This window comes from Tiliqua scincoides, unplaced genomic scaffold, assembly GCF_035046505.1.
Source record: "Tiliqua scincoides isolate rTilSci1 unplaced genomic scaffold, rTilSci1.hap2 HAP2_SCAFFOLD_84, whole genome shotgun sequence".
Lineage (NCBI taxonomy): Eukaryota > Metazoa > Chordata > Lepidosauria > Squamata > Scincidae > Tiliqua > Tiliqua scincoides.
In genome coordinates, this window is record NW_027101664.1 from 24,958 (window position 1) to 51,074 (window position 26,117).

Below are 26,117 nucleotides of genomic sequence, written 5' to 3' on the forward strand. Positions count from 1 at the left end.
CCCACCGGTGGGTCTTCCTGGTCATCTCCATCATCATAAGGCTGTTCCTCTTGGCTTCGGTGTGTTTAAAAGCAGGCGCTGCCACGACGGCCCAGGAAGCCCCTCCGTCCAAACAATCCCCTCCTCTGGCCGTAGCCCCAGCCGCCGTAGCCCCAGCCTCCATAGCCCAGACCGCCGTAGCCCCCGCCCAGGCCTCCGTAGCCCAGACCGCCATAGCCCAAGCCCAGGCCTCCATAGCCCAGACCCCCATAGCCCAAGCCCCCGTAAAGGCCTGCTCCACCAAAACCTGATCCTACAATCCCAGAGCCACCCACGGCGCAGGGAGTGTTGCCCCCGACGGCCACGGGCTCGCAGCTAGCGGACAGGATGGGCCCTGGGATGGTCACTATGGAGGGAGGGGGCTGGATGACCACCTCTGCCGGTGGGATCTGGTTCACGCAGGAGGGGATGACTCCAGCCAGGGTGCCGAGGTTGCCGGAGGTTTCGCCAGCACTGTATCCGTAACCGAGACCTCCATATCCGTAGCCGAGACCTCCGTATCCGTAACCGAGACCTCCGTATCCGTAACCGAGACCGGAGCCCCATCCCAGACCTCCGTAGCCCAGGCCAAGCCCTCCGTAGCCGCACCCGAGACCTCTGGAGCCAAGGCCATAGTGGGAGCCAAAGCCAACAACGGGGGTTGAGGCACAGGATGGGACGGTGCAGGCTGGACCACAAGCTGCCATGGTGTGAGCGGAGAGGGTGTCTGCAAGAAGAGTCGAGAAGGAGAAACGCATGAGAACGGCATCTGGTGTGACTTCTCTCCTGCCGCCCTCATTCTCTCATTGTGGTAACATCACAACTCTAGCCAGGAAGCAGATGTAGTAAGTGATAGAGTAGCCATAGGTTGGTGGTAAACCCCATGCCTTGCCTTGCCTGAAGGAGGTTCCAGGTCAAATCCTGGCATCTCCAATTAAGGAAACACATGCTGGGAGAGGCCTATCTCTCTCTCTCTCCCTGAAATTTTGGGCCATTCCTTCCAATCAAGACCTGACAATAGTGGACTCAGGGGACCAAGATCCCCACTCAGTCCAAGGCTCAATGGGTCACACTCCAGCTGCTTCATGGGGATGAGGAAGCTGCATTTCCCCTCATCAGTTGGCAACCTTCCTCCCTGAAGACAAGGGTGCTGTCCCATTTTCACCGAGTAGTGCTTTAAGTTAAGAACTGTTGACATTCCCAAGATATTGCCCAACAAGGATTTAAATACCAGTCAGCAACCAGGAGCAAACACTATCCACCACTGGCCTCTATACCCATCAAGACAAGAACTATAAGAGAGGCGTCTGAGATGGAAAACAAGAACATGAGAACATCCTTGCTGGAGCAGACCAAAGGTCATTCTGCTCCACCATCTTGCTCCTTCCTGAGTTGGCCAACCAGGCAGTTTTTGGAAGCCCCTCTTGCTATCACTATCATAGAGGAGCTATGGCTTGGTGGTGAACCCCATGCCTTGCCTGCAGAATCTCCAATTAAAGAAACACATGCTGGGAGAGAGGTCTCTCTCTCTCTCTCTCTCTCTCTCTCTCTCTCTCTCTCTCTCTCTCTCTCTCTCTCCCCCTGAAACTTTGGGCCATTCCTTCCAGTCTAGACCTGATGATATTGGACTAAGTGGACCAAGCGCCCCATTCAGTCCAAGGCTCATTGAGTCTCACTCCAGCCCCTTCACTTTGACAGAGGGTGAGATTTCCTGACTCTCCCAAGTTCCTGCAGGCTTAGACCTCATTCAAGCCTAGCGGTGTTTCTAAGCCTTTTCAGGTTCTCAAAGTTAGATTTAGTTTGGCTAAGTGAAGTTTAACCTAAGCTGTGGCTCATCAGCTGGCAACCCTCTTCCCCAAAGACAAGGGCGCTGCACCATTTTCACCCAATAGTGGATTGAGTTAAGAGATGTTGACGTTCCCAAGACACTCCCCAACGAGGATTTGAATCCCAGTCTGCATCCAGGAGGAACCACCGCACTCTATACCCACCCAGAGAACAACTATAAGAGATGCGTCTGAGATGGGAAACAAGAACACGAGAACATCCTTGCTGGAGCAGACCAAAGGTCATCCTGCTCCACCATCTTGCTCCTTCCTGGGTTGCCAACCAGGCACTTTTTGGAAGCCCCTCTTGCTATCACTCTCCAAGCCTTTGGCAATCAATGGCACACAACCCTCAACCTCTCCATGTTCTCAGCAAGAAAGGTCCTCAATGGAAGACCCCCGTGGCCCCTGATTAAGGAGAACCCCTACCAATTTTGGAGCGTCCCTCAGAAAACAGACTTACCTGCTCCTACGAGAAGATGTAGCGAGGACAGGAGAGTCGAGCGAAGCTGGTGACAGGACTGGGAGCAGGTTGGGCTTTTATACTGTTCAGAGAGCGTCCCTGATGTTTGGGACACACCACACCTTTCCTGATAACACTTGGCCTGGCTGTCAACAAGGTCCTTTCCATGTGCCCAAATCTCATTACTAAGCATGGTTAAGCTGCTGTCATAAGTCAGCCTTAATAATCCGACACGCATTTAATGGTTCTCTCTTCCTTTTGTTAATTTGCTGACTGTGGTTTGACTCTGGGGAAAAACAAACCCAGGAATCAGAGAGTCCCAGAAGGAGGAAGTGGCATCATCAAAGCTCTGGGATCATCACAGGGGGCTTGAGGGCAGAAGGGGCCCCACACTGGAGCATGGAATTCCTATTGTGGCTGCACAGCCTTGGCTCCGCCACGGGTTCTGGGGCCAATCCAAGGTGTAATTGGTTATCTTCATGCCCCATACCTGGTGTGGCTAAACCTGCTTCCCATAAGAGCCACAGACGATAAACTTTGGTGTCTCAGAGCCGCAAGAGAGATGTTGGAGAGTCACAATATTTAAGAAGCATCAAAATTCTTAACTGTATGTACTCACCATGTCAACGATTCCCAGTTCGGCCACCCCATTCCTATAAGGTTGGCACCACGTGGAGAGACGTGGGATCCCAGAAGATACCCCTTTAGCTGGAATGACATGTGGACCTCCAGGGTCTGAAACATCTCAGGATCTGTGGCAGGGATGGAAGCTCCATGCCAGGGGTGCTCAATAGGTCGATCGTGATCGACTGGTCGATCGCGAGGGCAAAATGAGTCGATCGCGGAGCTGCTCCAGCTGTTCCTGCAGTTCCGCGGCTCGGCCGGCAGAAGAGCCGCCTTTTGGGTTCTGAGGGTCCACAAAGGAGGAGCAGAGGTTGGCAGAGACGGTTGCATTGCACGCGGCTCCGGCATCCCCATCGCCGCCCACCTCCGCTCCATGCCACGTTCTGGAGATGGCGAGGGTGGAATGGTCAGTCCCGACTGAAAGAATGCTGGGTCCATCTCAAATTGGGACCATATTGGGGTTTTTCATGATGCAAGCAGGGCCAGCCCAACCGTGAGGCCAACTGCAGTGCTTGCCTGAGGTTGCATCCGGTGTTTGTGTGTGGGGGAAGGCTCTTCTTGGTCCATCTTCTTGCCTCCATTTTCTTTCTGAATCATGTAGGGAAGAGTGGGGCAGGGCCTAATAGGGATACGAAGGGGGAGAGAGTGTGGAGTAAGGACACTGGAGAGTGCAAGGAGCAGAGGTTGGGGAATCATCAGGAAGGGGGGGCACATTTATGCTGCACCATGAGGCATCAGGAAGGCCTGGGCCAGAGCCTTGGGTGAAGGGCTTCATTTTGTGCACCCCCTCTGGATATCTTGAACCATCTCCCCTTAAAGTCATCGATGTGGTTGATGTAAGTCATCAGGAAGTGCACACCAAGCTAGGAAGACATGAGGCCAAATACCTGTGACATCCGAGCATAACATGATGGCTGCCATGTGGAGCTTTTGCCATCTCCAGGGTGGTTCAAGTGCCTTCATGTGGTGGTCCAGGCAGCTAGAGATACTTGAAACTACACATCTAGTTCTATGCACAGTTGGTAGAAGCACTCAGTCCTTACCCTCTACAGAAAGAATGGGTGCATTTCCAGACATTAACAAAAAACTTCAAAGGATCCCCACCAACACATCTGTATGAATCTGAGGAACTCCTTGCAGCAGGATCTGGTGATGGCACCTGACCTGTGTATAAGGGGACTGGGCAGATTTAGGGAGAAAGGTTCATCCCAGGTTACAAGCCATGAAGACTGTGTGCAGCCTCCGGGCCTAAGAGATAACCTATCTCTGAATGCCAGGCACAAGGTGTGGCAACAGGATACAGGCCTTTCCCAGAGGCATCTGGGGGGCCAGCGTGAGATGCAGGAAGCTGGGCTGGAGGGTTCCTTAGCTGCTCCAGCAAGGCAGCTTGAAGTTGTCTCTTTGCCATTTACGCAGTTCCCACAGGGGAAAAGTCCACATCTTACCACTCTTTTATCAGGAGTTTAGGCTTGACACTGGAACCTCTTGCACATGGAGATGAGGTGCCAATGTGGGGCAGCCTGATACTGTCATTGGCACTGGGGTGGTCCAGGGAGTTGGGGAAGCTGGATGGAGCCACTGGGGGGGGGGCAGAGACACTCAACCATCTCCCGCCACCTGTGGATCTATGGAATCCTGGGGTCCAGGGGGTTGGGGAAGCTGGATGGAGCCACGGGGGTGAGGCAGAGACACTCAACCATCTCCCGCCACCTGTGGATCTATGGAATCCTGGGGTCCAGGGGGTTGGGGAAGCCGGATGGAGCCACTGGGGTTGGGCACAGACACTCAACCATCTCCCGCCACCTGTGGATCTATGGAATCCTGGGGTCCAGGTGTTGGGGAAGCCGGATGGAGCCACGGGGGTGGGGCAGAGACACTCAACCATCTCCGGCCACCTGTGGATCTATGGAATCCTGGGGTCCAGGTGTTGGGGAAGCTGGATGGAGCCACGGGGGTGGGGCAGAGACACTCAACCATCTCCCGCCACCTGTGGATCTATGGAATCCTGGGGTCCAGGGGTTTGGGGAAGCCGGATGGAGCCACGGGGGTGGGGCAGAGACACTCAACCATCTCCCGCCACCTGTGGATCTATGGAATCCTGGGGTCCAGGGGTTTGGGGAAGCCGGATGGAGCCACTGGGGTGGGGCACAGACACTCAACCATCTCCTGCCACCTGTGGATCTATGGAATCCTGGGGTCCAGGGTTTTGGGCAGCCAGGCGGGGCCTCTAGTGGGCACAGAACCTCAACCAGTGCCCCTGCCACACAAGGGCCAATGGAATCCCAAAGCCCAAGCAGAGATTCCCCATGTTGAAGTGTCATAGGAGGGGCTTTGTGGGTCCCTAAATGGCTGCTTCTCCCCACACCCCAGGGGACGCTTCCACAGAGAGACGGGAGGTCTCCCAGTCAACGGCCGGCACTGGTGTTGGGGGTTTCAGGGCTCCGCTTATCCAGGGGAGCCTCTGATGCTCTCAGTCTCAGAACAGCACCTGGCTCAGCCAAGGCTCGGCGCCTCTCCCGGCTCCCCAGAATCCTCAGCGTGCAAGCAGAGCAGTTTGCTGAGAGCCTCCCCGGTCCGGCCGCCTGGGAGGGGAGGCCTCAGGCCCCGAGTCCGCTTGTTGTGGCTCCTGCAAACAGGCAAATAAGCAGAAGCATTTCTGCAGAAGAATGAAAAGGAGAAGATCAAAGGGTCCCCGAGCGAGTGTCTTCATGAGGTGCTGACAAAACACTCCATCTTTGTTGGCAGTCATTAAAGTAATCCAGGGGCAGGATGCGCTTTGCCAATTATTTGCCTTGCCTGCAAAATTAATGCCCTGGGCCAAAAGGAGCGTCTTCCAGGGCCACGGGGGGACGTGGGCAAAGCACTATAAAAAGGCTCCTCCGGCCCGAGAGCCTCCAACAGCTTCACTGACAGCTTCCCCAGCTTCATCTCTCACTGTCTTCATCTTGGTAAGTCCAGGCCAGAAGTTCTGGGTAAGTCAAGGGGTGTCTGCAGGACGTGGGTTGCCGACACTCCAATGGGCAAGGACGTTTTGGAGTGGCCACAGTTCATGTCAGGTCTCTACGGTCTTCCATATTGTTGCCAGATCTCTCTGCATCTCTGAGGCATCCTCTGAAATTCAGGGGTCTCTGTCTACCCTGGGGAAAGAGTCTTGGCATGCAGGTAGAATCCCAGGTTGTGGGAAGGGATCTTGGAGGGCATCTAGTCCAGCCTCCTGCTCTTACAGGCAACTGCCACAGCCTCCCTCCAGTCTCTGCTAGAGGGTCACACGCATAGTCAACCCTGGTTTGAGTAGCGCCCACAATGCACTCCTCACTTTTGGGCACGGGGCTCAATTTGTCTACAAATGGCCACTGGAGTCCCCTGTAAGCTGCCTTGTTCTGGAAGGATGGTCTGTATCCTTTGATTCAGATCGTCAGCATGGCAGGAGGATGAATGATAAATTAATTAAGTAATTGGAGGATTGGGGGCTTGAAGGGTGGAGAACAGCAGGTGGAGGAGGAGTCGGGAATAGGGCAACCATTGTCAGTAGCTCTGACATCCAAATTTGAATCCATTTGATTCCAAATTTGAATCCAGTCTCCATTTGAATGCCATGGGGCAGGGTTTCTCAAACTGTGGGTCAGGACCCACTTGCTCTCTTCCCTTCTGGGTCCTGCCAGCATCCTGCACACAAAGATTCAGGCCATCAGCCTGGCTGCAGGATGAACACCAGAGAGGGGCGGAAGGGCAGAGGTGACCATCATTCAGACATCAGTAGGGAGGCTCTTCAAACAAGGTTGAGAAGAATGAAGGATCGTGAGTGAAGGGACTGGGTTTAGGGTCTCTGGAAGTAGGACCTCATTAGTAGGGGCTTGAAGGATGGGGAACGGCAGCAGGAGGCCGAGGGCAGGGAATAGGGGAGCTGATGCAATAGCTGAGGACTCTGCAGCGACAACATCTCCTGAGCATCCTACTGAACGTATCCTTGTGTCCCCTGATGCTTGTTTCAGAGCCCGCTCCATCCCACCATGGTTGACTGTGGTCCTTCCTGCACCGTCCCATCCGTTGCCTCCGCCCCAGTCGTGGGCTTTGGATCGGGAGGTTCTGGAGGTCTCGGCTATGGCTACGGGGGTCTCGGATCCGGCTACGGCGGTCTCGGATACGGCCTCGGGGGTCTCGGATCTGTCTACGGGGGTATCGGTTACGGATACGGTGCTGGCGAAACCTCCGGCAACCTCGGCACCCTGGCTGGAGTCCTCCCTTCCTGCGTGAACCAGATCCCACCGGCAGAGGTGGTCATCCAGCCCCCTTCCTCCATAGTGACCATCCCAGGGCCCATCCTGTCCGCTAGCTGTGAGCCCGTGGCCGTCGGAGGCAACACTCCCTGCGCCGTGGGTGGCTCTGGGATTGTAGGATCAGGTCTTGGTGGAACAGGCCTCTATGGGGGCTTGGGCTATGGGTCTTTGGGCTATGGGGGCTTGGGCTATGGGGCTTTGGGCTCTGGAGGCCTGGGCTGGGGCTCCGGCCTGAGGAGGGGTGGATTGTACGGAAGGAGGTCTATCCTGGGTCGCCGTGGTAGCGTGTGCCTCTAAACCTACAAGAAGATCCCTGCGACGACAGGAATGGCCAGGAATGGACACGTACGATGCAGATCCCCTATCGAATGTCTAGGGCTGGAGGCAGAAGAGCTGAGCTCCTCGACCCTCCAGTCAACAGCTCGTGAATGAGCCTCGTCCGTTCCCCTTCTAGTTCTGAAAGTCTCCAGACCAAGGACCACCTCAAGTCTCTCTGTCTCTTGTCCTCCCCCCACTTTATTCTTCAGCTCCTCCATCTGCAATTGTGACTCCTTTTCCCATGTTCAATAAAACGCATGTTGTCATCTATCACAAGCCTCATGGGTGATACTGCGTCATACGGCCCCGATTCCAGAGCTGTCCTGTCTGTAGCTTTGAGGATTCTGGGTAAGCTGGACCAGGAGGGAACCTTCACCGTCTCACAGTGAAAGGACGAGGAGAAACAGCCACGGGAGTGTATAAAGCAGGGAAACACAGGAGCCCTCCCAGAATCTCCAGGTCCATCACTTGGGACTTTCTCTTGGTGGGGGCAGGGACGATGGTGGTCATCCAGCCCCCCCGCCCCGTGGTCACCATCCCATCTATCACTCGTCTCTTGGGTGATGTTGTGTCATACGGTCCTGATTCCTTAGCTGTTCTTTCTTTAGCATCCAGGGAGGCTTCTGGGTAAAGTGGACCAAGAGGGAACCTTCACCATCCCACAGTGGAGGGCGGAGGAGGAACAGCCACTGAAGGGTAGGGAGTCTTGAGGCACAGGAGCCCTCCCAGAATCTCCAGGTCCATCACAGGGGACTTCCTCTTAGCGGGGACAGAGTCTGGATGGATCATCGATGATGCATGCTGGAGAGACTCGGAATCAGCCCCTGCGAGGCTCCTCTCGGTTTGGTCTTGAGGACACAGGACACTGATGGAGCCCTTGGCATCGCGTGCCCCCCACTCAGACCTCCCAACATACATGGGCTGGAATGGGCTGAAGCTGCTGGCTTTAGAGCTCAGACAGGCTGTGGGATGAGCCGGCCCAGCAGAGAACATGTTGGCCGGGCATGTTGCCAGGGGGCGAATGTTCCCTTCATATATGGAGAGAAGGGGCAGATCAGCGGGAGGAAGAAGCCAGGAGTTATGAGCTCTACGTGCTCACCAGTTCCACTACAACCACACAACACGGCATTCTTGTGGCCCTCCAGAGAGGTGGCACCTCCACCTACTGGGTGTGTCTCTCTCATGGGCCAGTCTAAGGCACGTTCCTGACACTCCCAGATCGGCCCAGGGGACTTGTGCTGGCCACACACACCTTCTGGATTGCTCTTAAAGGCTGCCATCCTGTGCACCCTTACCTGGGAGCAAGCCCCACTGAAGAAAGCGGGGTGTGCTGCTGAGAAGGCCTGCATAGTAATGGGCAGTGGGTCAGCTTAGTCATGCACTGGGTCCCCAAGTTAGGAACACGCAAGTTACGGAGTGCTGTGTTGAAGATTTTGCACAGATGTACACCACTCGTTGTGGTGATTTGCACAGGCACAATTGTGCTGAGTCAGCTAGTTTGATTGGCACCCTTGCCAACTGGGAACTGGGAGGCTGAGGGCCCCATCCTGCCCAACTCTCCAGCACCGGTGCAGGTGTGATACTGCCCTGAGTGAAGGGAACAAAAGTCCTATGACCTTGAGGAGGTCTCCGTCACTGCCCAGCACCACCACAGAACGTGTGCCCTGTTGGCTTGGCTGCCTCCATCCTGGAGAGTTGGGCAGGATCAGGCCCTTGATTTCCACATTTGGGAAGGAGTGAAAAGCGTCCTTTGGCGCTCACCATCTTCTCACGCCGGAACGATCCCCGGTCTTCAGCTGGCAGAGGTCTGGACTGCACCACCCACATCAGCCCTGGGTGTGTTTTCATGCCGTGTTCGGCGTGGTTTCTACTGGAAAAAGCTTTCCAAAACGCAACCTCTTCCCCCCTCCCACAGCACTGCCACAGTCCAAAGTGGTACAGCCTCCAAACTCTGCTGACTTATTCTGCCCCCCCCCCAAAAAATTCTGCATAAATTGGACCCATTCTCCATATTATAGGATGAGGAGGGCGACACCATGTGAGACTTTTGGGGACGGAGCTGCTGGTTTTCCAGTCTTCCTGCATTAAAAAATCCCGGCAAGGAACATGTTAGGTCACCAGGGCGAAAATGTCACCTGCTGTGTGCAGGCTGGAGGGAAACAGTCACGCTGACTTTCTTGGGACTATACCACATCTGCCCTCTGCAGGTCTTCAGCTCCTACACTTGCTGACACCGTTTCTGGGCAGGCAGGAGAAGTTCTCCTTTCCCAACCAGAAGAAGTCTGTGCTTGCTTGAGTCAGACCCACTCTGATATCGGGTGTGTTTTTCAAAGGGTTCTTTCTCTGGGTTGGAGAAAGAACTCTGCACATGCTCAGTGGCACTCGAGCCTCTGCCGAATTTTTGGAAGCACCAAGCGGCATATCTCAGCTCCAGGGAAAAGAGGAGGGAACCGCTTTTGAAATGCACAACCCCATACCTGACGCAGAAGGCGTGGGGGTGACTGCTCTTTTACTGTGGCTCCTTCCATAGCAGCAAACCCCCTGGAGTCATAATTTCTAATTAAGCCTCTGCAAAGACTTGCTCGTTTTCCCTCCGCCAAGTGGATGTTCGGAGCTCCTGCCAACTTCCCTGCCAAAGACAACATTCCCTGAGAATGTTCTGGAAGGAGATCACTCCCAAATTCTTGGCTGCAGTGTTAGTTGGGGGAGTTCCACTGCAGGGTCTGCCGAACAGGCTGTGGTTCCAAAGGTGTTACGTTGTTCAACTTAGAGATGCGGCAATCAGGGATGCTTATACATTCGGATGGTTCACATTCAACGGGACGGTCCCTGTTTTTCTCTTCCCAAATCCTTGGTTGCAGCATCCGAGAGTCCCACAGCGTGGCGTACAGAAGAGGCTGCGGTTCAACAGGCGTTGCTTGTCCAGCTTAGAGATGCAATAATCAGGAATGATTATACATTCAATGGTCGCATTTAATGGGATGGTCCCTGATTTCCCCCTCCCTAAGGGTCACCTCGGCCCTCCTTGATGCTCCCAGGCTACACCACTGAACCATTTAGCATCTTTGAACGTTGCTGAACCTGCTCCTGAAACAATGTTCAGATCCAGAGGAATCTGAAGGACCTCCTCCTATGTAACCCTCCTCTTCCCCTAGAGATGTGAGATAGGGCCCTGTTTAGGATACCACCGCCGTCTGAAGCCAAGGGGATGATGAGAAGGAGCAGGGCCTTTTCTGCTCTGGCACCCTCCCCCTCCCCCTTAAGAGGCCCTCATTAAGGCTGCTGAACGACTGAGCATCTTTCTCTATTGCTGAACCTGCTCCTGGATCAGGCAGAATCTTCAGGACCTCCTTCTCCCATGTAACCCTGCACACCCCCTACAATAGTCAAATAGGGCCCAGCTTAGAGTACGGCCACCATCTGAAGCAAAAGGGATGGTCTTCTTTCTTGACAGCCCCCAAAAGATATTGGAAGTTCTGTTCCAAACAGCAGCCTCCACAAAAGCTCATGTTCCTACCATGTGAACAGGTTCAGGCCCAACTCTGTGATAGGCGGATACACTTTACAGAGAGAGAGAGAGGGAGGGAGGGAGGGAGAGTCTAGGGTCACCTTTTAGAAGGACACATTTTCCTTGGAGGAGCAACTCCGTTCAAAGTACCCGTGCTAAATTATGCAGGGGAAGGATAGAGTGGATAGAGAGATGCTCTTTACAGTCTCACATAACGCCAGAACCAGGGGACATCCACTAAAATTGAGTGTTGGGAGGGTTAGAACAGACAGAAGAAAATATTTAATTACTCATAAGAACATAAGAACAGCCCTATTGGATCAGGCCATAGGCCCATCTAGTCCAGCTTCCTGTATCTCACAGCAGCCCACCAAATGCCCCAGGGAGCACACCAGATAACAAATGTTTCAGACCTCATTGATAAATTAAAGATCAATAAGGCCCTGATGGCATCCACCCAAGACTTATTAAGGAATTGAAGAATGAAGTTGCAGATCTCTTGACTAAAATATGCAACTCGTCCCTCAAGACGGCCACGGTGCCAGAGGATTGGAGGATAGCAAATGTCACGCCGATCTTTAAAAAGGGAAAGAGGGGGGACCCGGGAAACTATAGGCCGGTCAGCCTAACATCCATACCGGGTAAGATGGTGGAATGCCTCATCAAAGATAGGATCTCAAAACACATAGACGAACAGGCCTTGCTGAAGGAGAGTCAGCATGGCTTCTGTAAGGGTAAGTCTTGACTCACGAACCTTATAGAATTCTTTGAAAAGGTCAACAGGCATGTGGATGCGGGAGAACCCTTAGACATTATATATCTGGACTTTCAGAAGGTGTTGGACACGGTCCCTCACCAAAGGCTACTGAAAAAACTCCACAATCAGGGAATCAGACGACAAGTCCTCTCGTGGATTGAGAACTGGTTGGAGGCCAGGAAGCAGAGAGTGGGTGTCAATGGGCAATTTTCACAGTGGACAGAGGTGAAAAGCGGTGTGCCCCAAGGATCTGTCCTGGGACCGGTGCTTTTCAACCTCCTCATAAATGACCTGGAGACAGGGTTGAGCAGTGAAGTGGCTAAGTTTGCAGATGACAACTCAGCATGTGGTTGGTCTGTGGAACTCCTTGCCACAGGATGTGGTGATGGCGTCTGGCCTGGACGCCTTTAAAAGGGGATTGGACAAGTTTCTGGAGAAAAATCCATTATGGGTTACAAGCCATGATGTGTATGTGCAACCTCCTGATTTTAGAAATGGGCTATGTCAGAAGGCCAGATGCAAGGGAGGGCACCAGGATGAGGTCTCTTGTTCTCTGGTGTGCTCCCTGGGGCATCTGGTGGGCCGCTGTGAGATACAGGAAGCTGGACTACATGGGCCTATGGCCTGATCCAGTAGGGCTGTTCTTATGTTCTTAAACTACAATTCCCAGGAAGCCTTGCAGGTCTCTTGTTATCTGGTGTGCTCCCTGGGGCATCTGGTGGGCCACTGTGAGATACAGGAAGCTGGACTAGATGTGTTGCAAGGTCACTGCTTAATTGTTGTGTCCGCAGCAAATTTCAAACAAGCTCAGAGTGAGCTTGAAGAGTAAAGTTGAAAATAAACTCAAAAATAGACTTGGTAAGCAAGCCTGGTGAAAATGAGCAAACATTTATTCATTGCCAGCAATGGGCTTCTCTCGGTGGTTCAAAACGGGGAACAAAGAGAGCTGTGGTCTCTCAGTGTCCCAGAAAAACAGCAACATTCCCTTCTGGGTGTGACCATGTATACCCGTTGGTTCTTTGTCTCAAGAAAATTCCAATCATATTTGTTAGAGCCTATGATGCCGGATATGGGGATTTTCATTGGCTATTGCCATATCTGGAGCATACATTTAAATATCTCAGGTTACTGTATTCGCCATTTTGGAGAACTCCTCCCCTTTCTGTAATGTCAATACTATTTCAAAAGTGGGCAGTGTGCCTCTATCCTAATTTTCCCAATTACACTAATCTGGTAATAATCCATTTATTTAAATCCGTTTTTATACTTATTTTATTCAGTATTTTATCCTCTTTTCCAATCTAATTTTAATTATTTTGTAACTCATTCCTACAAGAAGTTATTAAGACATTTCTGATTGCTATAAAATCTCTCTTCTTCTCTGATATAAGTTGCATTTTTAAGAGAAATCTCTAGCTGGAGGCCTCCCTTATCGGATTCTGCCAACTTTGATATGTAGTTCATATCTGTTCTGTCAGCTTTGAGTTTGAACAGACTCCCTGTTAATGAGTCTGTGCCTACCAAGATTAATTATTCTCATTACTGGAAATATTCTTAAATTCACTATCTATTCTGGCGCCTAGGAAAGTCTGGGCATTTTAGTTAGTTGTCAAGTTTCTGGAGGAAAAATCCATTACGGGGTACAAGCCATGATGTGTATGCGCAACCTCCTGATTTTAGAAATGGGCTATGTCAGAATGCCAGATGCAAGGGAGGGCACCAGGATGAGGTCTCTTGTGATCTGGTGTGCTCCTTGGGGCATTTGGTGGGCCACTGTGAGATACAGGAAGCTGGACTAGACGGGCCTATGGCCTGATCCAGTGGGGCTGTTCTTATGTTCTTAACTACAATTCCCAGGAAGCCTTGCAGGTCTCTTGTTATCTGGCGTGCTCCCTGGTGCATTTGGTGGGCCGCTGTAAGATACAGGAAGCTGGACTAGACGGGCCTATGGCCTGATCCAGTGGGGCTGTTTTATGTTCTTAACTACAATTCCCAGGAAGCCTTGCAGGTCTCTTGTTATCTGGCGTGCTCCCTGGTGCATTTGGTGGGCCGCTGTTAGATACAGGAAGCTGGACTAGACGGGCCTATGGCCTGATCCAGTGGGGCTGTTCTTATGTTCTTAACTACAATTCCCAGGAAGCCTTGCAGGTCTCTTGTTATTTGGCGTGCTCCCTGGTGCATTTGGTGGGCCACTGTGAGATACAGGAAGCTGGACTAGACGGGCCTATGGCCTGATCCAGTGGGGCTGTTCTTATGTTCTTAACTACAATTCCCAGGAGGCCTTGCAGGTCTCTTGTTATCTGGTGTGCTCCCTGGGGCATTTGGTGGGCCGCTGTAAGATACAGGAAGCTGGACTAGGTGGGCCTATGGCCTGATCCAGTGGGGCTGTTCTTATGTTCTTAAATATTAGATGTGGAATGCTGTACTACTGAACCAAGGTGAGCATTAATGCTGAGCGAAGGCCACACCAAACAACAGGGTTTTAGTTTCTGGTTTTGCCAATGAAGCCCAGCCAACCTCTCGCTTCCCTCTGCCTATCTGTGGGGGAGGATCAGGGCATCGAGCGCCCAGAGGGTTGCGCGGAGCAAACTTCAAACAAGTACACGAGATGTAAGAAAAATAATCTGCATCATGAATGCTGTGGCTCGTCTTTGATTTCACGCTGCAGTAAGGGTGGGGGAGGTTGTAAAACTGCACATCCCTGAGCATTGATGCCTCATTTTCAAGCGCTTGGGCATAAAAAGCTGGAGGTTTGGCTCCACCTGCGCTGCTGAACTCTCTGTTTTGGTTCCCGTTTAGTGCTGCCCCGACAGAATTTTCTAGGGGTGAGAAGAGCAGCATTTTTTTACTTCTTTGATACGTTTGGAGAAGGCTTTATTGTGGTAGTAGTGTGGACGTAGCACACTACCTCCACCTCTACCTTCCCCTCCCCAGAATGGACCTCAAAATACCCTCGCTGGGGCACCAGCCATCGCCAGAACCGTACCTGTCCCACCCCCTGAAGAAGCAGGGCCCTGCCAGCAGGATTTAGCTGAGCGAGTTTCAACCTTTTTCAGCTCGTGGCGCACTGACAAGGTGCTAGAATGGCCAAGGCACACCGTTAGTATTTTGAGCACACCCTTAGTATTCTGTATGTAAAAATACACCATTGGATTTTGAGCACTGACAAGGCACACCGTGCTGCTGGTAGGGGGCTCAAACCCCCCAATGGCTCTACTAAGAAATGACCCTCTCCAAACTCCTGCGGCGCACCTGTGGACCATCTGCGGCACACCAGTGTGCCATGGCACAGTGGTTGAAAATGACTGATTTAGAGCCCAATCCTATGCGTGTCTGCTCAGAAGTAAGTCCCATTAGAGTCCGTGGGGCTTACTCCCGGGAAAAGCGTGGATAGGTTTGGGCTGTCAGCTCTTTATTTCAAATCGGTTTATCTCCTCCTCCCACAAGTGAGGTGCTCAGGACAGAACAGGATGTACAAAACAGAATAAAGTGTCTCTTAAATACTAAAAGTCAAAGCTCAATGGTACTTCCGCGGTTCTCAAGCTTTTTAGCACCGGGACCTGCTTTTTCGAATGACAATCTGTCAGGACCCACTGGTGGTGATGTCATGAACTTGGAAGTGATGTCAAAGCTGGGAGTGACATCATCCATGTGGGCTTCCATCTCAAGCTGCGGTCAGCAGAAGGTCCCATTACACAGCACAGCTCGGAATTCAAACCGTCCGGCTTGGAAGTCAAAGCAGGAGGGAGTCTTGGGTCCTTCTCCTGCCACACAGCCCCCCCTTCCAGAATCCCCCCTATTCAGGGCAAAGCACCAGTCCTCTCCTCCATGGAGCTGGCTCAGGAGTGAGCCCCATTGATGTCACAGGGACTTCCTTTGGGGGACGCACACCTAGGATTGCCGTGCCGGTGACTCAGGCGTCTGACCCAAAGGCAGCTTCCGAAGTGCTCTTGCCTGCATGTGGAGAATTCTGCATGTCATTGTCTGATTTAATTTTATAACAAGGAAGATGATTTTGCAGAGTTCTAATTTTTTAACTCTGTATAAAAAATAATCATAATTAAAATAAGTTTCTTTGAAGGGCTTAAGGATCAAGCAAGGAGACAATAACCCAACTCTTGGGCGGAAGAGGCTGTGTTAATCCCAGCAATCCAGCACGCGGTTCGTCATCATGTCAGTGATCAAAGCGCGGGTCGTAAAAATGTGGCCTTCCAGCCAGAACTGACGCCGCCAAACGGTATATAAGCACGGAGCCTTCCAGGGATTCTCCACCAGCTTCACTTGACTCTCTCGTCTCCTCGCATCTTCCGCCCTTTGGAGAAGAAGGTAAGTCAAACTTGGGGGGGGGGGGTGTTCCTTGCAGGATGAAACATCGCCCTATTCGGGGGCCATGCACCAAGGTGATGTTTTATACCCAGGGGTCACGCCTGTGAAGTTCTCAAGCTCCGGTTTGGGTGTCTGTCCATGTCTGTGAGTTTGATCTCCCAAAAAGTTGGTCCGTCGTTAAGGGCTTGCGAGACGTAGAGAGGATGTGCTGGACCATGAGACCAGTCAATGACTCTGACTGTTCATAAAAGGTTCCTCTGACTTGTAGAAGGACACCTTCTGTGAGCAGAAGGGTATCAGAGGAGGCCTTCTCCTGGGGATGCCAGAAGGGATCTTCTCGGTCTTGGGATCACAGAAGGGATCTTCACAGAAGGGTGAAGTGGGTGCCCTTCGGGGAGAAAGGCAGCGTATGTGGCTGCAATCCTAACCACACTTTCCTGAGAGTAAGCCCCATTGAACAAAGTAGGACTTACTTTTGAGTAGACCTGGTTAGGCTTGTGCCCTAAATCAAATCAATAATCAATAAATTCTTCCAGTGAGACCTTCCAATTGGGAAAGGTTCTCCCTACACACAGGAGTAGGCACTTCATGAACGGAAGGACCCCACACTTGGTTCCTTGCTTAAGTTCTCTCAGTGGGGTCTCCTGTTGGGGGGATGGAACAGCCCAGAAAAAAAACATCTTGGGTTTTAGGACGATGCATCATAAGGCAAGGCCCGGAAAAGAGTCTTGATCGATGGGAGTCTATGAAAATAGGGTTTTCAGAGACTATTGATCAATGTAGGAAGGAGTCATAAAGTCACAAAAGAACTGAAAGCTGAAAGGAGAACTCAACCTATACCCAGTGGGACCCATAACAGTGGGGAAGAGGAAGGGGGGAGACGTATCTCAACTGTCCCATTCAGGAAAAAGAGAAAAAGAAGGTACTCTTGTCCTATAAAAAAACAATTGGTTGGCAACCTTCAGTCTCGAAAGACTATGGTCTAAGCCTACAGCCCCCGGTATTCCCAGGCGGTCTCCCATCCAAGTGCTAACCAGGCCTGAACCTGCTTAGCTTCCGAGATCATGGTATAAGCCTACAGCACCCGGTATTCCCAGGCGGTCTCCCATCCAAGTGCTAACCAGGCCTGAACCTGCTTAGCTTCCGAGATCATGGTATAAGCCTACAGCGCCCGGTATTCCCAGGCGGTCTCCCATCCAAGTGCTAACCAGGCCTGAACCTGCTTAGCTTCCGAGATCATGGTATAAGCCTACAGCGCCCGATATTCCCAGGCAGTCTCCCATCCATGTACTAACCAGGCCTGACCCTGCTTAGCTTCCGAGATCATGGTATAAGCCTACAGCGCCCGGTATTCCCAGGCGGTCTCCCATCCAAGTAATAACCAGGCCTGACCCTGCTTAGCTTCCGAGATCATGCTATAAGCCTACAGCGCCCGGTATTCCCAGGCGGTCTCCCATCCAAGTACTAACCAGGCTCGACCCTGCTTAGCTTCTGAGATCATGGTATAAGCCTACAGCGCCCGGTATTCCCAGGCGGTCTCCCATCCAAGTACTAACCAGGCTCGACCCTGCTTAGCTTCCGAGATCATGGTATAAGCCTACAGCGCCCGGTATTCCCAGGCGGTCTCCCATCCAAGTACTAACCAGGCTCGACCCTGCTTAGCTTCCGAGATCATGGTATAAGCCTACAGCGCCCGGTATTCCCAGGCGGTCTCCCATCCAAGTACTAACCAGGCCCGACCCTGCTTAGCTTCCGAGATCATGGTATAAGCCTACAGCGCCCGGTATTCCCAGGCGATCTCCCATCCAAGTACTAACCAGGCCTGACCCTGCTTAGCTTCCGAGATCATGGTATGAGCCTACAGCGCCCGGTATTCCCAGGCGGTCTCCCATCCAAGTACTAACCAGGCCTGACCCTGCTTAGCTTCCGAGATCATGGTATAAGCCTACAGCGCCCGGTATTCCCAGGCGGTCTCCCATCCAAGTACTAACCAGGCCTGACCCTGCTTAGCTTCTGAGATCATGGTATAAGCCTGCAGCGCCCGGTATTCCCAGGCGGTCTCCCATCTGAGTACTAACCAGGCCTGACTCTGCTTAGCTTCCGAGATCAGATGATATGGGGCATGTGCAGGGTAAAGTTGGCTCAAAAATGGGGTTTGCTCCTCTTGGCTGCAGTGACCACGTCCACCAAGAAAGTGATCTTCTCTTTACCCATTTCTGCAATGCTGAGTTGCCTCCTGTTCTCTTTCAGGCTCAGCCCCACCACACCATGACTTCTTGTGGTCCAGCCTGCACCGTCCCATCTTGCGCCTCCAGCCCAGTGGTTGGTTTTGGCTCTTCGGGGCTGGGACTGGGCTCTGGAGGTCTCGGCTATGGAGGCATCAGCTATGGTGGTCTCGGCTACGGAGGTTTCGGCTCTGGTGGTCTCGGCTACGGAGGTATCGGCTCCGGTGGTCTCGGCTACGGAGGTATCGGCTGGGGGGCCGGCTTCGGTTCCGGCTACGGTTCCGGAGCCTTGGCTGTTGGAAGCACCAACTCAGGACAGCTGGGCACCCTGGCCGGGATCATCCCCCAACCCATCAACCAGATCCCACCGTCCGAGATTGTGATCCAGCCATCCGCCTCCATCGTCACCATCCCGGGAGCCATTCTCTCCGCCAGCTGCGAGCCGGTCTCCGTGGGAGGCAACACCCCCTGTGCCGTGGGTGGTTCGGGAGTTGTAGCTAACCGGGGGCTCTGGTCTGGTCTTCTGGGGAGCCGCTTTGGGGGACACCTGGGGGGCAGAAGCAACGTGTGTTTACCCCCCTGCTAAGTTCCCACGGACTGTCTTCACGATGAAACGGACGATCCACGGCAGAGCACCCAGGTCTGGCTTTTGATAGACTTCCACCACCATTCCCAGCTGACGTCAGCTGGAGCTGTGGGGCTACCTGCTCAGCACCCCCAAATATCAGACCCAGATGTTCTATCCTGCTTCCCTTTGCTTAGATTCTGTTGGGTTTGAGCCTTAATTTCAGCACCCAAAGTCCTCCGTGAAACCCGTACAGCTGGGGGGGGGGGAGCATTTTTGGAAACCTCTCATATTTCACCCCATTTCCCCCCCCATATTCGACTTTTTTCAAAGGGGCTGAACTTCCTTCATCTGATGCCTTCCTTCCGAGGAAGCTCAGAGGAAGCTCTGCTCTTCCTGCTGGAGATCTCAGCCTGTTGCCACTTTTCACTCCGCATCTCTTCAAATAAAAGTCAACTCTGCATTCAAAACTTGGACTGCTGCTTCTCATTGAGGACTGTCTCTTGGGGGACCGGGGCCAAAGGGTTCAAGAGCACCCCGATAACCAGGTTATGGGGCAAATCCCCACCAGGGGCCTCCGACGTGTCCCTTGCACAGACCCCGATGGTGCTACCGCTGTCCCAAGTAGTGAAGGGGTTCTGGGATGATCCTGGACAGGTGTGGGCGCTAATCGGCCCATGTCCTACACCAGCCATTTTCAACCACTGTGCCGCGGCACACCGGCGTGCTGTAAATGGTCCCCAGGTGTGCCCCAGGTGTTTGGTGGAGGGTCATTTAGTAATAGGACCGCTGGGGAATATAAGCCCCCTCCAACAACATGGAGTGCATTGTCAGTCGTCCAAATGGTGTGTGCCTTGACAATAAGAACAGCCCTACTGGATCAGGTCATAGGCCCATCTAGTCCAGCTTCCTGCATCTCACAGCAGACCGCCAAATGCCCCAGGGAGCATACCAGATAACTAGTGACCTCACCCTGGTGCCCTCCCTTGCATCTGGCATAGCCCATTTCTAAAATCAGGATGTTGCACATACACATCATGGCTTGTAACCCGTCATGGATTTTTCCTCCAGAAACTTGTCCAATCCCTTTTTAAAGGCGTCCAGGCTAGACGCCATCACCACATCCTGTGGCAAGGAGTTCCACAGACCAACCACATGCTGAGTAAAGAAATATTTTCTTTTGTCTGTCCTAACTCTCCCAACACTCAATTTTAGCGGATGTCCCCTGGTTCTGGTGTTATGTGAGAGTGTAAAGAGCATCTCTCTATCCACTCTGTCCATCCCCTGCATAATTTTGTATGTCTCAATCATGTCCCCCCTCAGGCGCCTCTTTTCTAGGCTGAAGAGGCCCAAACGCCGTAGCCTTTCCTCATAAGGTGCCCCAGCCCAGCAATCATCTTAGTCGCTCTCTTTTGCACCTTTCCCATTTCCACTATGTCTTTTTAGAGATGTGGCAACCAGAACTGGACACAATACTCCAGATGTGGCCTTACCATCAATTTGTACAAAGAAATTATAACATTAGCCATTTTGTTCTCAATACCTTTTCTAATGATCCCAAGCATAGAATTGGCCTTCTTCACTGCTGCTGCATATTGGGTTGACACTTTCATCGACCTGTCCACCCCCCCCTCCCCAGGTCTCTCTTCTGATCTGTCACAGACAGTTCAGAACCCATCAGCCTATATCTAAAGTTTTGATTTTTTGCCCCAATGTGCATGACCTTACACTTACATTGAAACACATCTGCCATTTTGCCAGTCTGGAGAGATCCTTCTGGAGCTCCTCACAATCACTTCTGGTCTTCACCACTCGGAAAAGTTTGGTGTCGTCTGCAAACTTTGCCACCTCACTGCTCAACCCTGTCTCCAGTTCATTTATGAAGATGTTGAAGAGCACCGGTCCCAGGACAGATCCTTGGGGCACACCGCTTTTCATTTCTCTCCATTGTGAAAATTGCCCATTGACACCCACTCTCTGTTTCCTGGTCTTCAACCAGTTCTCAATCCACAAGAGGACCTGTCCTCTAATTCCCTGACTGTGGAGTTTTTTCAGTAGCCTTTGGTGAGGGACCATGTCGAACGCCTTCTGAAAGTCCAGATATATAATGTCCACGGGTTCTCCCGCATCCACATGCCTGTTGACCTTTTCAAAGAATTCTATAAGGTTCGTGAGTCAAGACTTACCTTTGCAGAAGCCATGCTGATTCTCCCTCAGCAAGGCCTGTTCATCTATGTGTTTTGAGATTCTGTCTTTGATGAGACATTCCACCATCTTACCTGGTATAGCTGTTAGGCTGACCGACCTATAGTTTCCCAGGTCCCCCCTTCTTTCCCTTTTTAAAGTTAGGCGTGACATTTGCTATCCTCCAATCCTCTGGCACCGTGGCCGTTTTGAGGGACAAGTTGCACAGTACCTTGTCTTTTAGTACCTTGCCAGTATGTCATGAGACAAAAAAGGTGGAAAATCACTGTCCTAGACAACCCTTGGTCAACCCTAACATCACTGCTAGGGGAAAGCTCACAAGAAGCTTCTGTGGTTGCTGAGTGGGTCTTTATCTGATGAACTTCTGCCTTCAACGAGGGCCAAGGTGACATTTAGAGAGGGGGAAAGCAGGGACCGTCCCGTTAAACGTGCACCACGGAATGTATAATGGCAGGGGGTTGGACTAGACGATCTATTAGGCCCCTCCAACTCTATAATTAGCAACCATGATTGTGGTTAGATTGTGGTTAGATTGTGAGCCCTTTTGGGACAGGGAGCCATTTAGTTATTTGATTTTTCTCTGTAACCGCTTTGTGAACTTGAAAAAGTTGAAAAGCGGTATATAAATACTGTTAATAATAATGATTGCTACATCTCTAAGTTGGACAACGCAACACCTGTGGAACCGCAGCCTGTTCGGCAGACCCTGGGACTCCTACACCGTCCCATCCTGTGCCTCCACCCCAGTTGTGTGCTTTGGACCAGCAGGTCTTGGAGGTCTCAGCTCTGGCTACGGGGTCTCGGTTACAGTTACAGGGGTCTTGGTTACGGATACAGCGCCAGCACTCTGGCTGAAACCTCCGGCAATGTCGGCACCCTGGCTGGAGTCATCCCTTCCTGCGTGAACCAGATCCCACCAGCAGAGGTGGTCATCCAGCCCCCTCCCTCTGCGGTGACCATCCCAGGGTCCATCCTGTCTGCTAGCTGCGAGCCCGTTGCCATTGGAGGCTACACTCCCTGCGCCGTGGGTGGCTCTGGGATTGTAGGATCAGGTGTCTCTGGAGCAGGCCTCTATGGGGGCTTGGGCTATGGGAATTTGGGCTATGGGGGCTTGGGCTGGAGCTATGGCCTGAGGAGGGGAGGATTGTATGGAAGGAGGTCTATCCTGGGTCGCTGTGGTGACGTGTGCTTCTAAACCTGCAAACCCTACAAGAAGATCCCTACGATAACAGGAATGGCCAGGAATGGACACGTACAATATAGATCCCTTATCGAATGTCTAGGGTTGGAAGCAGAAGAGCTGAGCTTCTTGACCCTTCAGTCAACAGCTCGTGAATGAGCCTTGGCCCATCTATCTCTCATCTCTTGGATGATGTTGTGTCATACGGTCCTGATTCCTTAGCTGTCCTTTCTTTAGCATCCAGGGAGGATTCTGGGTAAAGTGGACCATGAGGGAACCTTCACAATCCCATAGTGGAGGGCGAAGGAGGAACAGCCATAAGAACATAAGAACATAAGAACAGCCCCACTGGATCAGGCCATAGGCCCATCTAGTCCAGCTTCCTGTATCTCACAGCGGCCCACCAAATGCCCCAGGGAGCACACCAGATAACAAGAGACCTCATCCTGGTGCTCTCCCCTACATCTGGCATTCTGACTTAACCCATTCCTAAAATCAGGAGGTTGCGCATACACATCATGGCTTGTACCCCATAATGGATTTTTCCTCCAGAAACTCATCCAATCCCCTTTTAAAGGCGTCTAGGCTAGACGCCAGCACCACATCCTGTGGCAAGGAATTCCACAGACCGACCACGCGCTGAGTAAAGAAATATTTTCTTTTGTCTGTCCTAACCCGCCCAACACTCAATTTTAGTGGATGTCCCCTGGTTCTGGTATTATGTGAGAGTGTAAAGAGCATCTCCCTATCCACTCTGTCCATCCCCTGCATAATTTTGTATGTCTCAATCATGTCCCCCCTCAAGCGTCGCTTTTCTAGGCTGAAGAGGCCCAAACGCCGTAGCCTTTCCTCATAAGGAAGGTGCCCCAGCCCCGTAATCATCTTAGTCGCTCTCTTTTGCACCTTCTCCATTTCCACTATGTCTTTTTTGAGATGCGGCGACCAGAACTGGACACAATACTCCAGGTGTGGCCTTACCATCGATTTGTACAACGGCATTATAATACTAACCGTTTTGTTCTCAATACCCTTCCTAATGATCCCAAGCATAGAATTGGCCTTCTTCACTGCCACCGCACATTGGGTCGACACTTTCATCGACCTGTCCACCACCACCCCAAGATCTCTCTCCTGATCTGTCACAGACAGTTCAGAACCCATCAGCCTATATCTAAAGTTTTGATTTTTTGCCCCAATGTGCATGACTTTACACTTACTGACATTGAAGCGCATCTGCCATTTTGCTGCCCATTCTGCCAGTCTGGAGAGATCCTTCTGGAGCTCCTCACAATCACTTCTGGTCTTTACCACTCGGAAAAGTTTGGTGTCGTCTGCAAACTTAGCCACTTCACTGCTCAACCCTGTCTCCAGGTCATTTATGAAGAGGTTGAAAAGCACCGGTCCCAGGACAGATCCTTGGGGCACACCGCTTTTCACCTCTCTCCATTGTGAAAATTGCCCATTGACACCCACTCTCTGCTTCCTGGCCTCCAACCAGTTCTCAATCCACGAGAGGACCTGTCCTCTAATTCCCTGACTGTGGAGTTTTTTCAGTAGCCTTTGGTGAGGGACCGTGTCAAACGCCTTCTGAAAGTCCAGATATATAATGTCCACGGGTTCTCCCGCATCCACATGCCTGTTGACCTTTTCAAAGAATTCTATAAGGTTGGTGAGGCAAGACTTACCCTTACAGAAGCCATGCTGACTCTCCCTCAGCAAGGCCTGTTCGTCTATGTGTTTTGAGATCTATGTGTTTTGAGCCACTGAAGGGTAGGGAGTATTGAGGCACAGGAGCCCTCCCAGAATCACAGGTCCATCACAGGGGACTTCCTCTTAGCGGGGACAGGGACGATGGTGGTCATCCAACTGTCTTCCTCTTAGCGGGGACAGAGTCTGGATGGATCATCGATGATGCATGCTGGAGAGACTCGGAATCAGCTCCTGCGAGGCTCCTCTCGGTTTGGTCTTGAGGACACAGGACACTGATGGAGCCCTTGGCATCACGTGCCCTCCACTCAGACCTCCCAACATTCATGGGCTGGAATAGGCTGAAGGTTGCACAGAACTTGGACAGCAAAGGTCAGCCAACCCAGAGGAGAACATGCTCATTGTGTATATTGCTAGGGGGGCAAACGTTCAGATATGGAGACAAGGAGCAGACCAGTGAACATCAGGACCTGTTATGTGCAGGCTGAAGTGAAACAGTCATCCTGATTTTCTTGGGACTATACCACATCTGCCTTCTGCAGGTCTTCATGTCCTACACTTATTGACACTGTTTCTGGACAGGCAGGCAGGAGAAGTTCTCCTTTCCAACCAGAAGAAGTCTGTGCTTGCTTGAGTTAGACCCACTCTGATATCGGGTGAGTTTTTCAAAGGGTTCTTTCTCTGGGTTGGAGAAGGAACTCTGCACACGCTCAGTGGCACTTGAGCCTCAGGGCTAAATTTTTGGAAGCACCAAAGAGCATATCGCAGCTCCGGGGAGAAGAGGAGGGAACCCTTTTGAAATGCACAGCTGCATACCTGACGCAGAAGGCGTGGGGGTGACTGCTCTTTTACTGTGGCTCCTTCCATAGCAGCAAAACCCCTGGAGTCATAATTTCTAATTAAGCCTCTGCAAAGACTTGCTCGTTTTCCCTCCGCCAAGTGGATGTTCGGAGCTCCTGCCGACTTCCCTGCCAAAGACAACATTCCCTGAGAATGTTCTGGAAGGAGATCACTCCCAAATTCTTGGCTGCAACGTCAGTTTGGGGAGTCCCACTGCAGGGTCTGCCGAACAGGCTGCAATTCCACAGGTGTTGCTTTGTTGAACTTAGAGATGCGGCAATCATGGATGCTAATTATAGACTTGGAACGGGCCTAATAGGTGATCTAGTCCAACCCCCTGCCATTATACATTCCGTAGTTCACGTTTAACGGGACGGTCCCTGTTTTTCCCCTCTCTAAGGATCACCTCGGCCCTCGTTGAAGGCAGTAGTTCATCAGATAAAGACCCACTCAGCATCCACAGAAGCTTCTCCTAGGTTTCTCCTAGCACTGATGTTAGGGTTGACTGAGGGTTGTCTAGGACAGTGATTTTCCACCTTTTTTGTCTCATGACACACTGACAAGGTACTAAAATGGTCAAGGCACACACCATTTGGGCGACTGACAATGCACTCCATGTTGTTGGAGGGGGCTTATATTCCCCAGCGGTCCTACTACTAAATGACCCTCCACCAAACTCCTGGGGCACACCTGGGGACCATTCACAGCACACCAGTGTGCCGCGGCACAGTGGTTGAAAATGGCTGGTGTAGGACATGGGCCGATTAGCGCCCACACCTGTCCAGGCTCATCCCAGAACCCCTTCACTACTTGGACAGCGGTAGCACCATCGGGGTCTGTGCAAGGGACACGTCGGAGGCCCGTGGTGGGGATTTGCCCCATAACCTGGTTATCGGGGTGCTCTTGAACCCTTTGGCCCCGGTCCCCCAAGAGACAGTCCTCAATGAGAAGCAGCAGTCCAAGTTTTGAATGCAGAGTTGACTTTTATTTGAAGAGATGCGGAGTGAAAAGTGGCAACAGGCTGAGATCTCCAGCAGGAAGAGCAGAGCTTCCTCTGAGCTTCCTTGGAAGGAAGGCATCAGATGAAGGAAGTTCAGCCCCTTTGAAGAAAGTCAAATATGGGGGGGGGGGAAATGGGGTGAAATATGTGAGGTTTCCAAGAATGCTGCCCCCACCCCACCCAGCTGTACGGGTTTCACGGAGGACATTGGGTGCTGAAATTAAGGCTCAAACCCAACAGAATCTAAGCAAAGGGAAGCAGGATAGAACATCTGGGTC

At 52.0% G+C, this 26,117-nt stretch overlaps 2 protein-coding genes across 2 annotated transcripts; one reads left to right on the forward strand and one right to left on the reverse strand.

Moving 5' to 3' along the window:
* Positions 1–65: 65 nt before the first annotated feature.
* Positions 66–725, reverse strand: LOC136636077 (chorion class B protein B.L1-like). Its single transcript, XM_066611100.1, has one exon. It carries the CDS (start codon positions 723–725, stop codon positions 66–68), a length of 660 nt encoding a protein of 219 aa, XP_066467197.1.
* Positions 726–6,941: 6,216 nt separating this feature from the next.
* Positions 6,942–25,808, forward strand: LOC136636078 (shematrin-like protein 2). Its single transcript, XM_066611101.1, has 4 exons — positions 6,942–7,322; positions 18,368–18,855; positions 21,923–22,258; positions 25,658–25,808. The coding sequence occupies exons 1-4, from the start codon at positions 6,942–6,944 to the stop codon at positions 25,806–25,808; spliced, it is 1,356 nt and encodes a 451-aa protein (XP_066467198.1).
* Positions 25,809–26,117: the final 309 nt, after the last annotated feature.